The 15,591-nt window shown below is 33.3% G+C and overlaps 1 protein-coding gene across 1 annotated transcript in view; it reads right to left on the minus strand.

Moving 5' to 3' along the window:
• LOC131044033 (WAT1-related protein At2g39510-like) overlaps nt 1-14,782 on the minus strand; it is a 40,340-nt gene extending 25,558 nt beyond the window's left edge. The window contains exons 1-7 of the mRNA XM_059217665.1: nt 14,565-14,782; nt 14,433-14,495; nt 14,228-14,344; nt 13,554-13,791; nt 13,316-13,477; nt 12,747-12,898; nt 12,567-12,642 (exon numbers count right to left, since the gene is read on the minus strand). Of these exons, the coding sequence (XP_059073648.1) occupies nt 12,567-12,642; nt 12,747-12,898; nt 13,316-13,477; nt 13,554-13,791; nt 14,228-14,344; nt 14,433-14,495; nt 14,565-14,782 (1,026 nt within the window). The remainder of the gene's footprint in view (nt 1-12,566; nt 12,643-12,746; nt 12,899-13,315; nt 13,478-13,553; nt 13,792-14,227; nt 14,345-14,432; nt 14,496-14,564) is intronic.
• Between the last annotated feature and the right edge of the window lie 809 nt (nt 14,783-15,591).

Raw genomic sequence — 15,591 nt, forward strand, 5'->3', positions numbered from 1 at the left:
CCGGGGCATATCAGTTGGCTACATCAGACGGAGAACCGCTCGCAGATCCAATCAATAGCATGCACCTCAAACGGTTTTATACCTAAGGTATACAGAGCATCAGGCTCCCCTACATATCAGAAAATATCAAAAACATTCAGAAGATGTCCTAAAGAAAATACAAAACCATTCAAAACAAAAAAAAGTAAAGAAAAATCATACATCCAAACGGTGAACAACCACTCCGGTGGCACCTTGGGTAAGTACGATGGTGAAAACCTGGCAAACAGGCGCCACTCGTAAAGGCAATGGTTCCAGTATCTTTCAGACTTGTTGCGATCACATTCATGCACACACACATCCATCCATCCCAACCATGACTTGTTATTTGATCTGCAATTAAGAAAGTACTCCATGCGTCTAGCATCCCACCTTTTCATAGTCAGGTCTAAAAACTGGGGGCAATACCCTTAACCTATTGATGGAAGTGGATTCTACATTGTCTTATGTGTCATTACACTCTTCATTCAGACAATCATCAAAAATATCAAAAACATTAAAAAATGTCCCAGAAAATATCAAAAACATTCAAAAACAATACAAAATCCAAAAACATTCAAAAATGATTCACAAAATCCAAAAACATCGAAAAAACCCATCGAAAATCACACAAAAACATGGCAACACCTTGTACATATTCATTCGAGCAGATGCAAAACCAACATTAACACAGTACTCACATAATGACCATTTATCAATCGACCACACAATCCACATCCAACAAAATCAGAAACTGTCTTTAAACAAGGATGCATCCTTCCTTATCAAAACAAAGACAAGATGACATTTTCTTTGACAAGAAAATTATGTTAAGCTATCAAATACTTGGTTGATTTGTGAGTACAATCGTTTGTTTATCTGTATTAGGATCTTTCAGCATTGTTTTGTATCGTTTGCGCATTACTTCCGATGAAGTACTGGGGCATGTACTAATGGTGTCTACGTGGGAAGTTCACCAAGCTACATGATCTTATGCAAAATGCAGTCATAGATCATTACGGCTTGCTGACTACAGCATATACCTCGACCATATGAGCATGAACCATTACCAAGGATCCATATTCTTTATTCTTTATGTATATATTGTTTGTTTGCAGGTACAATTCTCTTTCTTTGGTTCCTCCTACCTCATCCAAACTGGATAAAGGTTTTATCTCTTATTACGGTATGCACTTGTCTCAGGATATGATCAGCCTAAGATCAAGGAGGACGTTCCAAGTCATGCATGAAAGGAGATAATCCTTATCTGTTCCGCAAGCAATACTCAGGTCAACTTGATCCATTATATCAAGTTGCTTGTATTAACTTGCTATATCAAAATCCATGTAAGAAATACTTTGGTCATCTTGAATCTTTATGTCAAGTTGCTTGTATTTTCTTACAACATTTTAAAGCTCAATGATGAAAAATAAAGCACCATGGATCGTCATTCCATCTCATCTGTATATATTGCATTTCGTTGCATTCCACCCATCCATACATTCATAATAGCTGCATATCATGCATACATAGTCATAATAATGCATACTCTATTTTACTCATCTTCTTCCATAGGACTTGATCCTAGTCCTCCATATCTTCTATCTAACATCAAATCCCCCCTCACCCTCCCTATCTTGATCATCAACATCATCCTAATCCCTTCATCGCTTCCCATCCTCATTCATCCACAAAATTAAGCCAGTTACTCTGTCTACACAGATACATCGACTCCCACACACCTAGACTATCAATAGATACTCTGATCACGTATCTTCGGGTCTCAACAGGTAATCGATTATGGTAATCCTAGACTACATCAGGCATTTATCATAATGACCTAGTCTCAACGGGGTTGCCATGATTCCCCACAACCATCCATCACACGCACACACTATCAATTGATCAACCAATCAAACACAATCCAACGGACAATTACATCAATTGTCTACGTCTCAACGAGTATTTTGCTTCATATACCTTGACTTCATCGGGCAATTACATCAATTGTCTAAGTCACCATCAGGTCACTTTGATTCACTTCCTCAGACTTTATCATGTTCAAGCGACCAACTGACATCAACTGTCACGCTTTGACTTGACCGGGGCAATTAAACCGATTGCACCAGATTGTCCAACCAATTTTGATCAATTGTATAGCATCAATCAAAACCCCACACTACATCTGCTATGTATCTCTTGCATGACCTCAGGGTACTCGCTGGCTTGTTGTTTCTTCATATTCACTCCATTTTCTCCCATTCTTTCATCATTAGTTCTAATTTCTTCTATTCTACCTCCCCTCCACTTTGCATTCTTTTTCGAGAGATCGCCCGATTTTTCAAAACAAAATTTGGCCCATCCCTCGAGGGGGCATACCACCCATTAAATTTACATTTTATGGGGCATTTCTTCACACCTATTTTTCTTTCTTTGAAACGACGCGATAAACCGCACCATCTCAAAGAGGGGCAAATGTAGTCACATAAATCTGTCCACTTAATTAAATGAATACTTAGTATTTATTTGATTATTTAACCATCAATTAATAATTAATTAAATTAATATTTAATTAATTCATCTTAACCCTCTTCTCCTATTAATTAAATAAATTATTCAATTTATTTGATTTAATTCACTTAACCAAATTCAGACCATTAATTAAATAAATAAATCATATTTATTTAATTAAATCTTCTCTCACATTTAAATAAATTAATATTTATTTAAAACCCCCAAAATCCCACCTCTCACATTTAAATAAATAAATCATTTATTTAAATCACCTTTATCCTCCACCCACTTGTATTTTCCTACAAAAGCAAGTTGCACAATTATTTTAAATAAATAATTTATTTAAATCACCTTTATCCTCCACCCACTTGTATTTTCCTACAAAAGCAAGTTGCACAATTATTTTAAATAAATAATTTATTTAAATCACCTTTATCCTCCACCCACTTGTATTTTCCTACAAAAGCAAGTTGCACAACTATTTTAAATAAATTATTTATTTAAAATCCTATTTATCCTCACCCACTTGAAACCTTTAATGGTTTCCCTTAAAGTATTCAAACTTGATGGCTTTAAAGTCTTCAAACTTGATGGCTTCCTTCTATAATCTTCTTAAGACTTTAATGGTTTTCCTTAAAGTCTTCAAGCCTTTAATGGTTTCCCTCAAAGTCTTCAAGCATTTTAATGCTTTATCTTCATTTTTCTCATTTAAATAAATTAATATTTATTTAAATATTTATCCAAATTCAACTTACACCATTTAATTGAAATAAATGATTTTATTTTAATTGAAAATACCAAAATTTCTCCCACTTGCATTTTCCTACAAAATCCACTTGTATGCCTAAACCCCTTCTAGATTCTTCTAAACCCTTCCTAATTAGCCTAATCCATCCCCTAAATATTGTCACATTCCTAAGCAAATTGGAGTCACTTCTCAAAGACTCCAAAGTCTTTGAAAAGCAATTAATGCTTTGTGTGTTCAACAAATTAACCCTCAAAGTCTTGGATAACCTTTGAAAGCTTTCAACCTTCAACCACTAAAAGCCTAAAAGTCTTGGATAACCTTTGAAAGCTTCCAACCTTCAACCACTTAATCCACAAAGTCTTCAAAAACTATTAATGGTTAACCCAAACCCTCCCACATGGTTAAAACATTTGTTTTGACTCAACCTCTACCCAACCCAAAGGTCTCATCAGGCCATTAATGCTTTGACCATGATTATCTCTTAAACATTTGCACAAAGGTTTATCCTTGGATTAACTCTTAATCCAATGGGTAATCTTAATTTATACTTGACCCTTACCTTCTAGATAACCATGAGGTCTTCTCAGGCCTTTAATGCCTCCAACCTCTTCTCTCAACCCAATCCTATGTTGACACTTGTCACCATTTTATTGGTGCCAATTGTGCACATGGATCCCCAACTTTCAAACTTGGCCCTTGATTAAACCATTCAATCTTAACCCTTCATTTCCCCATTTCTTCTATAAATAGAACCCTTCTCCTCAAGCAAAAAAAAGCATTTTAGAGTATTGTTGTTATACTGGCATTAGCATAGAGCTTTTTCATAGCATCACTATCTACTCTTGTATAGTATTTGCTTATCATATTCAACCATCTTGAATCTCCATATGGCATCCATGGCTAGTGCTAAAAGCTGAGAGCTACACTCATTTGGGACTTGGAGAGGAGAGGAACAAGGGAGGAGCAACTATGAGCATCTTGATTAGCTATTTCATTCTATGTTTATATGCTTTCTATTTCATGCTTCATATCTCTCTTGATATGCCTGTTTAGGATAATCTTTTGTTGCTAACACTAACGTTTGTTTCTTGTGCTCTTGTGTGTGTTGCCATCAAACAGATTTTCTAATCCTTTTTGCAGAGCATCACATGGTTTTGATTTCCTCATCTCCTAACTCTTCAATGTTGCAGTGGATGTACATTCTAGGGTCTTCAGCATATACAACACCTTTAGGGATTTGAGAAAATGCACCTAAGGTATCATCCTTCTTTTCTATCTCAGGGACTAACTGAAATATGGGCCTAGGTATTTTAATTACTTCCACAATAGTAGGGTTTTCTATGTATTCAATTGCAGAGGTGGATGCCATGATTAAATACCTTTTTCTATCTTGGATGGATGAATGCTTGGAGTGTGCTTGCTTCTTGCTTGAAATTCCTTAGCTCATAATCTTCGCGCTCTCTGAAAGTTTGAAATCATGGTGAAATGAAATGGAGTCAAAACCTTGTTTTTATAATGTCTTTTCGCCATCTACCACATTAATTGCATGCCGATTAAGTATTCACTTAACATTGTCTACCGGCAATAAGTAATTTTCAACTTCTTATCTCTAACCAAGGGAATAATAGCACATGTGTCATTAGATTGCCAAACCCTCAAGGAAATTTTCCTCAATTGGATGAAGAACTTCCTACCGGTGGAGCACTGCTTTGTCCTACCGGTGAAGCATCACTCTGTCTTGTCGGTGGAGCATTTGTTGGTTCTACCAGTGGAGGAGTATTCCCAATATTTAGATCAGCTTTTCTAATCCATTGCTTTGAGAATTCTTGCTTAACCTCTTCAACCTTTTCTTTACCTTTCAAGCTAGCACTTTTGTTGTCTATCGGTGTACCTTTACTTCTACAAAATTTAGCAATATGCCCAATCTTGTTACATGCATAACAAGTTACATTATTTTTCTGAATAGCTTTCCCATAACCTATGTCGGTTTGTGTTCTGCATTGATTTGATAAATATCCAAATCTTCCACAAACATAACATCTCACATTCATTCTGTAGTTTTAAGAGTTGTGACCAACTTTGTTGCATTTTGAACATTGACCGGTGGGTGTATTGATATTTTCATAATTCTTAGATCTACACTCATTTTCTCTATGACCATACTTATTATAGTTAAAGCATCTTCCATTGAATTTGTAAGCATTAGGTGGTCTTACCTGTTTGCTGTGATCCTGAGTATTTGCAGTACTAGAGCTTTCACCAACTTCAAAGCCAATTCCAGAAGTGTCACCTTTAGGTTTTTGATTCTTCAGTAAGGTGCCAAGTTCCTCTGAGGTTTTCTTGAATTTTTCTTTATGTTGATTTGCAGTTTTCATTTCCCTTTCCAAGATTTCTTTTTGTCTCATCAGTTCATTTGAGTCATTCTGAGTATGCATCAGATCTGTCTTCAACATGTCATTTTCATAGCTAAGTCTTGTGTTCTCATTTGCTGCATCACTTAGTCTTCTGGTCAATTCTTCTTCATTCTTCTTCCTATCCTCAATCTCTTTGCAAAATCTCATAGTTATATCCTGCATTTCATTTTTTGTTGTCATATTCTCTTGTTTCAGCTTGCTTATCATATCATTAAGTGATTCCTTTTCATCATTCTCATTTTGCAATTTTTCACAAAGTTCTCTTCTCTTATTTCTTGCAACGGTAAGATTTTCTTGAAGTGCCTGAATGATATCCTGAGCTGCTCTTAAATCATCTTCTAATTTGATGTTTTTCAACTTCTCTACATCATAGTCAGTAAGAGCTCCTTCAAGTTGCTGCATCAGATTTTCCATCTTTACCAGTGTCAAGATCTTCCTCAAGCTATTAGGCTTATGAAAATAGAGGACCAGGCTCTGATACCAATTGTTAGGATTCCCACAGATACTGAGAGGGGGGGGGGGTGAATCAGTATCTAACTGATGATAAGAATTTCTTAAGTTAAAACATGCAGAACATAAAATAATAGTATATCGGTATGCAAGAATTAATGCAGTAAACAGAATTAGAAACATCCACATGAAAAGAACACCATAACACAAGATGTTTGATGAGGAAACCTGGTGTGGGAAAAACCTCGGTGGGATTTGTGACCCACAATATTCACTCACTGGCCAATAAGAGAATATTACTTACAATAGGGGCCTGCACATGCAAGAAGGCCAATTTCCTAGAGCTCACTGCTCAATGAGAAGTCACATTGACTTACAATAAGGATTATACTAATCCAATGACTTGTACTGCTTTACAATAGCATCTCCAATGCCAGATTTAGTACCAATTCTTGCTCTGTTCTTTACATATACCCTTGACCTATAATTTGCACATTAGGTCTGCCTAATAATTTCTTTATGCTCACTGCATTACCTCTCTAAATGTCTACAATGATCTCCTTTATATACAAGAGTCATTTTATAATTTGCTAAGTCGGCTTACAATAACAAACAAATTATTACATAACAAAAATATTGTTGGCCTCTATGCCGGTATACATATTTTCTTCTGTGCCAGTGTCGGTGCCGGTGTAGAGTGATCTTGTTGATGTCGGTGCACTATCTTGCCTATGTAATGCTTTGCCGGTATGATGTCTTGCCGGTGCCATAGGATTGTGAGGTTGCCATCAATGACAAAACCTTCAATCACATACAATGTCTTATTGGGGTGTCCATATGCCAATAGTCACATGGTCAACGATTCACAAAATTTGACTCAAAAAATATCGAAACTATAGTTAGTGTGTAAAAAGTGATGGACTTGACAAAATGACATTTGGTGTATAAATTACTAACAAATATAGATATGTGGATAAACATGCAAGTTTGGTGGGTTTCAAAAGGAGAATGAGTAGTTTCTTATCTTGATACTTGTGCAAAATTTAAATTTTAATGATGTTGTGAGTGATACATAGGTCTACCCAAAGTGTACAGATGGAAAACAACACAAGAAAGTACCACATTGAAATAAAGAGAACCCAGTAGAGGAATGCTTTTTCTTTTAACACACCTCTTGATGAGTTCATGGCTAGACTATGAAGGGAGCTATAAAGGTTATAGAAAATTCAAATAATGGATGATACTTTTATTCCAAGAAGGAATTTTACCTCCTCTTATGAATACTTTGAGGCCAACAAAAGGTGGATTCATAGTATGGTGACATTTAGCTATTGCAATTGTATGACAAAGGGTGGAGTATACTTGTACAATGACCTACATTTGAAAGACTTCTTGGACTCTACCTATACCACTAAATATCTTACCACAAAGAAAGGGATTTCCCAAATAGATAAAATCTATGATTATTACGATAATGGGTAGGGTCCATTTGACCCTTTGCAATTTAAGTAATTTTGCTTCTTCACCTAGAATTTTACACATTATGAAATTTTGTACAATGTTGGATTACATGGTAGAGGGTACAAGACCAAAAAAATGACAAAAAATAAAGTTATCATTTTTCACCAATTTCGGATTTAATGGAGATGACATTTTGACTCCATGAAACGGTATGATAGAGTTATGCACATAATTAATTAGATGTGAGAAGGAATGTACAATCATAAATTTGATACCATGTTGTGCTTGCATTGACTAGCTAGGACTCAAACCTAGGACCTTTCATTTGTTGTTAGAGTACTCTACCATAGAGCTACTATCCCCTTATAGGACCATCCCTTCTTTGGTTTAAAGATGTGTCTTATTACGAACACCCCTCAAGCCACTCTAGTAGGATTCTTTGGGCTCCTATCCTAGTCCTAGCTAAATAGAAATGTCTAAATCAAAATGCACAAATCAACTTTCTACAAGTAAAAACAAATTAGCAAAAATAACAATATATATCATATAGAATGAGAGTGTGAGTAATGTAATTAGAAATCCTTACATATATAGGCAAGGATCATGAGGTGAGAAGGCAGTATACAATGACTAATTACCCCTCTGGAAATAAGGAACACTTGTGAGCTCACTTGAAAAGTGTATGAGAATGTGACAAGTGTGTATGCATTAGTTGTCTCACTAAGTGAGGACACATGTTTGAAATATATGAAGTGGGACTGAAAGGAAAATAACATAAAGTAATAGAAATAAACTAATCAATGAGCAATTATTTGAAGGTACATGTTACCATTAAGTGAGAAGCTAGAACTAAGAGCAAGCACACCAATATCCAAGAAGGAGATGCAAGATTTGTAAGGAGGAAAAAGAAAAGAAAAAACCCCCAATATTATGTAGATGTCATAAAGACTAAATAATTTGCAAATAGAGAGAGAGAGAGAGAGAGAGAGAGAGAGAGAGAGAGAGAGAGAGAGAGAGAGAGAGAGAGAGAGAGAGAGAGAGAGAGAGAGAGAGAGAGAGAGAGAGAGAGAGAGAGAGAGAGGCGTGAAAATGATACACTATATAGAGGTGAGAGTGGAGTTGCAAATGTAATTCCCAAGTCTAAGCATGTCATCTAGCATCCTATGTGTGTGCAAAGTGTCACAATCCTCATAAAGATGAAATCTAATATGCTACATATTTTGAATATAAATACAATGAGTTGTGAGATCTCAAATAAGACAAAGAACTTGTAGCTGGGATTCCTTAGGAATATTCCTACAAGTAACAAATAAAAGAAAATTAACTTTACCGAGTAAAGATTAAATCCTAATAGAGATAAAAGAATAAAAGTAGATATATAGATACTTAATAATTGTGAATAGGTCTATCTCTAGGTATGCTAATAGATATCTAGTTTGATAAAGTCATTATTTACACCAACATCTAGTCGATTACTATGTCCTATGATTTCAAAAAATAAATAGAAAATTATTTGAGTCGAATCAAAATTTCAATAGTTATTTAGTTAATTTTAAGACAAATGAATAGGCTATGATAATAAAATATATTTATTATTGGGAAGTATTTTCCTGTATATTTATATTGAGATGAATCTAACATAATCTCATTTGAACATAATTTAATGCATATTTGTTACATTTAGGTATGCATATTGCTATATTACTCTCCATAAATTACATTATATGACGCATGTTTCCTTCTCCAACCCAAAAATTATGTGTTGTAAGAAAAAAATAATCAAGTCCCTTAAGGGAGCATTATAAAAAAGTTAATAGGTAATAATTGCTGGATTCCATCCATTAGAATCCATATGCTAGATTTATTCTTAGTGTAACATGTATAGAAAATAAAATTCCATTTGTCTAATGGTTTGCACTCAAGATACGGTCCAACTATGATTATTACCATAGTTACACTTCACACTAAAACTTATTAAAGTTGTAACTCGCACTAAGAACATCTTACTCCTTATGTAAAAATCTAGTAGAGACACCTTATCATCATTTTCAAGCAATATTATCTTCCATTGGAATTTGGGAACTCTATTATCCTTTTGATGATTAGCTAGTCTCATCTCCTTTTGACATTTAGTATAGCAAAGTTCAGCCAACAACCAATATATTAGCTAAATGTAAAGAATAAAATTGTGCTTTTCTTTCAAATTTTCAATGTTAATGCGAAGAAACAATTCTCATATGAATTATATATTAATTATCCTTTAAGATGATTTTGTTGTGAGAGTAATATGTTTATGTAGTCCATTAGATCATTTCTTTATTAGTCGAGTCTATTTTTTTGTGCCAAATGCAAAAAAATTAGTGACTTTGGTATTGTGACAAAGTTTCACATAAAGTACTAATTACCAATATATAATATCACAATGAGAATAAATTATGCATATCAATTACAAGCTTCACCAATGATTTGAAATGTTCAGAAGTTGAAGTGACTTGTGAAAAGGAATAATTTTTGTCTAATTATTAAGTTAAAAATTGTTCAATTATTAGTCATTAACTTTAAAAAATAATGTTATGACAAGTTGACCCTTCCTAGCTATGTGGTCCTATCTGATATGTTAATAAAGTGAGTAAATTATGCATATCAATTACAAACTTTACCAATGATTTGGAATGTTCACAAGTTTGTTTTTTTTGGCGAAAGTGGCAAGGCACAAATATATATATATATATATATATATATATATATATATAAGAAAACTGATTCAAGAGCTCAATAGGGAAAGAAACAGGAAGAAAACCCTATATCCTTGCTCAAATACAAAGGAGAAAGAAAAAACGGAGCTATAAGGAACCCCTGCATACCTCATAAAGGCCACATATGAGAATAGTGGAACAGGATAAACTAAGAGAAATCCTAGAATCGACCCTGACAATCGATTATCAATGATCATGATAAAGTTGTGAGTGGATACCTAAGCATTGTTGACCTACCATCACCAGTGACCAAAGAGCATATTCGAGTATTTGAAAGCGCAGAAAGAGGAACACATTCGATTGAATTATTTTAAAAATATAATATCGGTACAAAATTATCACAACCACCAAAACTGAATTTGGTTACCGCAGAGACTCCTTTACCGGTACAAAAAAATCATCACCACCAAAACTGATACTGAATGTACCAAAATAACTATCACTTGCTACTGGTGAAGATGTGAAATCAGAACACTGACGATACTAGATAGAAGATGGGAGTATCAGACCACAGAGGAAAAAGTAAACAAAAAAATGGTTATGTTATCGGAGCATTAAATACCAGAATGCATATGTAACTGGATATGTTCACAAAACCAGTTATACAAAGCTGAAATACAAAATGACTCCCATATTGGTATTGCAATGACTTGATGAGTTGAATCGGAAGGCCCCAATCTAGAATAGATCTTCAAAATTACATCTCCATATGTTGCAAACACCAAGAGCCCATAACCAACAATGATGAGCTGGTCCTTGAACCCGGGGTGGGTTTCAAGGATTACTTCTCCAATCCTTGTAATCTCAAAAAAAACCATCACCGATATTGAGTGCAGTGAAGGCCAATATCAGGTCTTCAATCGGTGAACCGTGGACTTCATTGATTTGATCAAAGAAGAGCCGAGGAGGAGGAGAAATATTGTTCACCTGCATAGAAATTTCATCACCCACTCGCATTACAAGTTGAAGTGACTTGAGAAAAGGAATATTTTTTGTCTAATTATTAAGTTAAAAACAGTTCAATTATTAGTCATTAACTTTAAAAATAATGTTATGACAAGTTGACCTTTCCTAGCTATCGGGTCCTCTCCTATATATGTTAATAAAGTATCACACTTATGGTGGACCTTGTTTTTAAGACTTTGGGGTTTCTAGTTTTTTTGTCTTGCTATGCTTAGCCAATCATACCAATTGAGGTGTAAAGATAAAACCTATTTATATCAATGATATAATATATTTTTTAAATCTTATTTCCAATTAAATGTTGAATTTGTGGTGGGATTGTCTCAACAGATAAATTTGAGTGTTCAATTTCCATACCAGTAAAATGTTGAATGTGTGGTGGGGCTATATCTAATGCATAAAGTTTGTTTTTTAGCTCATAATTTATTGAATTTTTATAGCTCGATCAAGAATTGAATATTTATTGGGACATAATATCTAAGATGTAGCTGAAAGATTATCAGTTAAAAAATGTTCATGCACAAAAATGTGGACAAGTTAGCAAAATAAATTTATCTTGAAAGTGGATAACACCTAGTGTTTTATCTACTTTATTTTATTTATATGCAGTTGAATATTTCTTTCAAAAATAACAACTTTCATTGAAACCCATATATATTATGATAATTCACTGTCTCCCTACTTCCACTTGGAACCCATACCTTACAAGTCAATTTTGACACTAGTTTAATAGAAACATGATGCTAGTAAAGGCATAACTAGTTATTATTGTGATTAAGTCCAATGGAGTAGATTGTTCGTATAGTAAATCAAAATCTTGAGTAAAAGGAAAAAGGCACGAGTTTCTTCCATCCACATCCCTTCTATGTGTTAAAATGCTTTTAATTGAACGTCAAAACCTATTATATTTAAGATCATAATTTATAATTAAGGAAAAAAAGGAATTTTAATTCTTACAAAATAAATCTCTAATTTATTCGCTACCAAAACAATCATTTAATGAATTTAAGATATTAGAAATTATTTTTCTCATTATATTGGTATACTTTTAAATTGAGCATTTGTTACTATCTCCTTTAGGACATGCTTAGAATTAATTGATTATTTATTCTTCATTACTTCTCCTAATTCCATCTTGTGACCACCTTCACTTTATTGGATGTTCATAACTTCCTCATCTTGTTGCATGTTATTTGATTCCTTGTTGCTAGAGATTGGAAGTGATGTATTTGGCATCATTACAATCTTTCTCATTTCCTTTGCTTTTCCCCAAAGCACAAGATACAAACCTATAATAATCACAATCCCACCAACGAAACTGCATGCAAGAAAAAGGTAATACAATTATGGATGCTAAATAAAATAGAAACAAAAAACTTCTTAATAAAATAATAAATCATAAATATAAAGTATGAAAATTACCTTCCTAAACGAAGCTTCTCATCAAGAAATATAGAGCCTACAATGGCCACCATTATTAATGCTAATGGGTTGAACATAGTTGTAAAAACAGGTCCTCTTTTCTTTATGCACCATGCCATCAAACAAAGGGTCATTCCTGAAGATACAACTCCCTACACCATTTAACACAATATTGAATTTGTAATCAAATAATATAATATTAAGACAAACATTTAAAAAAAAAATTAAAATAATATTTTAAATACTAACAATAAACTTTAACTATGTGAGAAAAGGGGATAAAAATTATAGCATTAGACAAAACAAAAAGAATATATCATAATAATCATTATATTATTTTTTTCCTATAATTTTCTTGAGTATGTATTATAAATCATTTATTTTTAAAATAATTTGATATAGAAAATAGTTACAAATAAAATCACATTTAAAAGAATCTAAATATTAAAAAATTCTACAAAACAACATCATTTTTTAAAAGCAATTACTAAAATATCAAATAGTTAGAAAATACATTTAGATAATTATATGTGAATATATCTAAAATAAAATAAAAAGTAAAAACGTACAGAATAGATTGCTGTAAGAAGCTTGACATTCCAATCTAAAGCCCAAACTTCATGATGAACTCCTTCAAAGATTAGTGTTACAATTGCAGATTGTATGGTGACTAGAAAACACATTATGGTAGTGCTGGAGTATTGAGCTGGATATTTCTTAGAAATACTTGTCTGCATTGAACAATTGCAAACACAAAATTAGATCAAGACATGTAACCTTTTGCATTGTCGTACAAAAATAAATTACCTGCAAAATAAACCATGCTGAAAAGCAGATACAACTGGTTAGCACCAACAAGAAGCCTTTAGTCAATTCTTCAGCTTTACCATTTCGTCCATTCTGTTCACTCAAATGGAAGGGTGATGGCCACAACTGTACTATTCTTCCTTTATAGAATGTCATACTCATGGCTCCACTCACACAAATTAAGCTTCCAACTATCTTTGCTTGATCAACTCGACTTTTAATGTCTACTTTTTCCATCCTACAATAAATTGAAAGTGTTAAAACTATATGCAAACTAAGTTTTCAAGTCTTTTTGCTTGGCCAACTTAATTCCTAATGTCTACTTTTTCTGTGCTATAATAAATTGAAAATGTTAAAACTATATATAGCCTAAAAATGAAGTCATCAATATTAATAACAATGTTAAAAACCTTACACAAATTAAGCTGATTCCTAGTGTCTACTTTTTCCTTGCTGCAATAAATTGAAAACGTTAAAACTATATAGCCTAAAAAATGAAGTCATGTATATAAATTATAACAATGTTAAGACTTTATACTCTTTCGTACTTTAACCACTGCTAGTTTTGTGCTAATGTGTTGTTACTGTTAATGCTGCCTATGGACTGTTTGTGTAAGAGCCAACACCCTTGTTTTGCTGCTTATTAATATCAAAAACAATGTCAAAAATCTTACCGGAAAATAACAGCCAGAAGAAAAGTTATGATAGGTATTAGATTGAGAAGTGCAGATGCAAATGTAGCGGTTGTGTGCTTCAATCCAGCATAGTAAAAGTTTTGATTCAATGTAATCCTACAAATAAACAAACCATTCTAAAAAAATTAAACAAACCAATAAATCAAACACTCAAAACAATCAACCAAAAAAAAAGAATCCATACCCAAACAAACTACTGATGAAAATTTCACAGAAGATCCTGTATGTTAACTTGGGCCTTGTCTTCCTGCCACAAACCCAAAAGAATTTAAAAAAAAAAAAAACTAGAGAAACTATTTTTCAGCTTTTTCCTTACCTTTCAAAGAAATAAGCCAGAGGAGCTGTAACTATTGTAGCAACTAAATGCCTGTAGAATACCAAGACAAAGTGTGACATTCCCTGGGTCAGTGCAAATTTTGATAATATATTCAACCCTGCAAACCCAATCTGAACAGATATCATGGCCAAGCTAGGCTTTGATTTTTCAAAGAACAGTGATAAATCCTCACACCAACACTTTCCAAGTTGAGCCATTATTCTTGTCTAATCATACGACAGACTTCTCAGTGTTTTAATTTCTCTCCTATTAATGAACCAGCTTTAATAGCTCTCCAAAACAATACTGCTAAATCTTACATAAGCAGAAGATATAAATGTATGAACTGCCAAGTGCTTGTTATATCCATTCGTTCACATTTGGTTTCACTTTTATGCCAGGAATTGTGCATATTTACCACGCGTCCAACGATTCTCTTCAGCTCTGAGAGAAGGAGAAGAATTATTTAGACTAAAATTGGAAAAAGTTTTGATATAAAAGCATATGAATTGCATTAGTGCGTAAGAGCATACGTCACTGAAAAAGAAGAGATGGTTTGTAAGTTGTTTAGGGTCTCTTTCCTCAGGTGCCAAGTTGTTTTGGGTCTCTTTCCTCTGTAAAGAGAATATGAAATCCTTTAGGGTTTTCTTGAAACGAAGATGGTGATGGGCAACCAGCGTTGTCAATAGCTAACATTATGTAATTCCTTAACTATACGTTTCTCTCATACCAAATTTAACTAACCTAGAATTATGTCATCTATTATTAATAGATAGTTGCGTCTTGATTCAATGACCAAAGAATAATTGAGATGAGTGGATTGGGAGTGTTTTAAGGATTGTTTGTCTTTGATTATTTTAAGGTTGTTTTAGATCTTTTTAAGGTTGTTGATTCAACATTCTTTTAAGGTTATATAAATAAGTAATTATCTTTGTTAGAGGTTAAATTTTCAATACACAAATAAAGTTAATGTGAAGATAGTATTGAGATCATCAAGTCAAGTTAAAAGAAAATATCTATAAATTAA

Source organism: Cryptomeria japonica, chromosome 3 (assembly GCF_030272615.1).
Source record: "Cryptomeria japonica chromosome 3, Sugi_1.0, whole genome shotgun sequence".
Taxonomy (NCBI): Eukaryota; Viridiplantae; Streptophyta; class Pinopsida; order Cupressales; family Cupressaceae; genus Cryptomeria; species Cryptomeria japonica.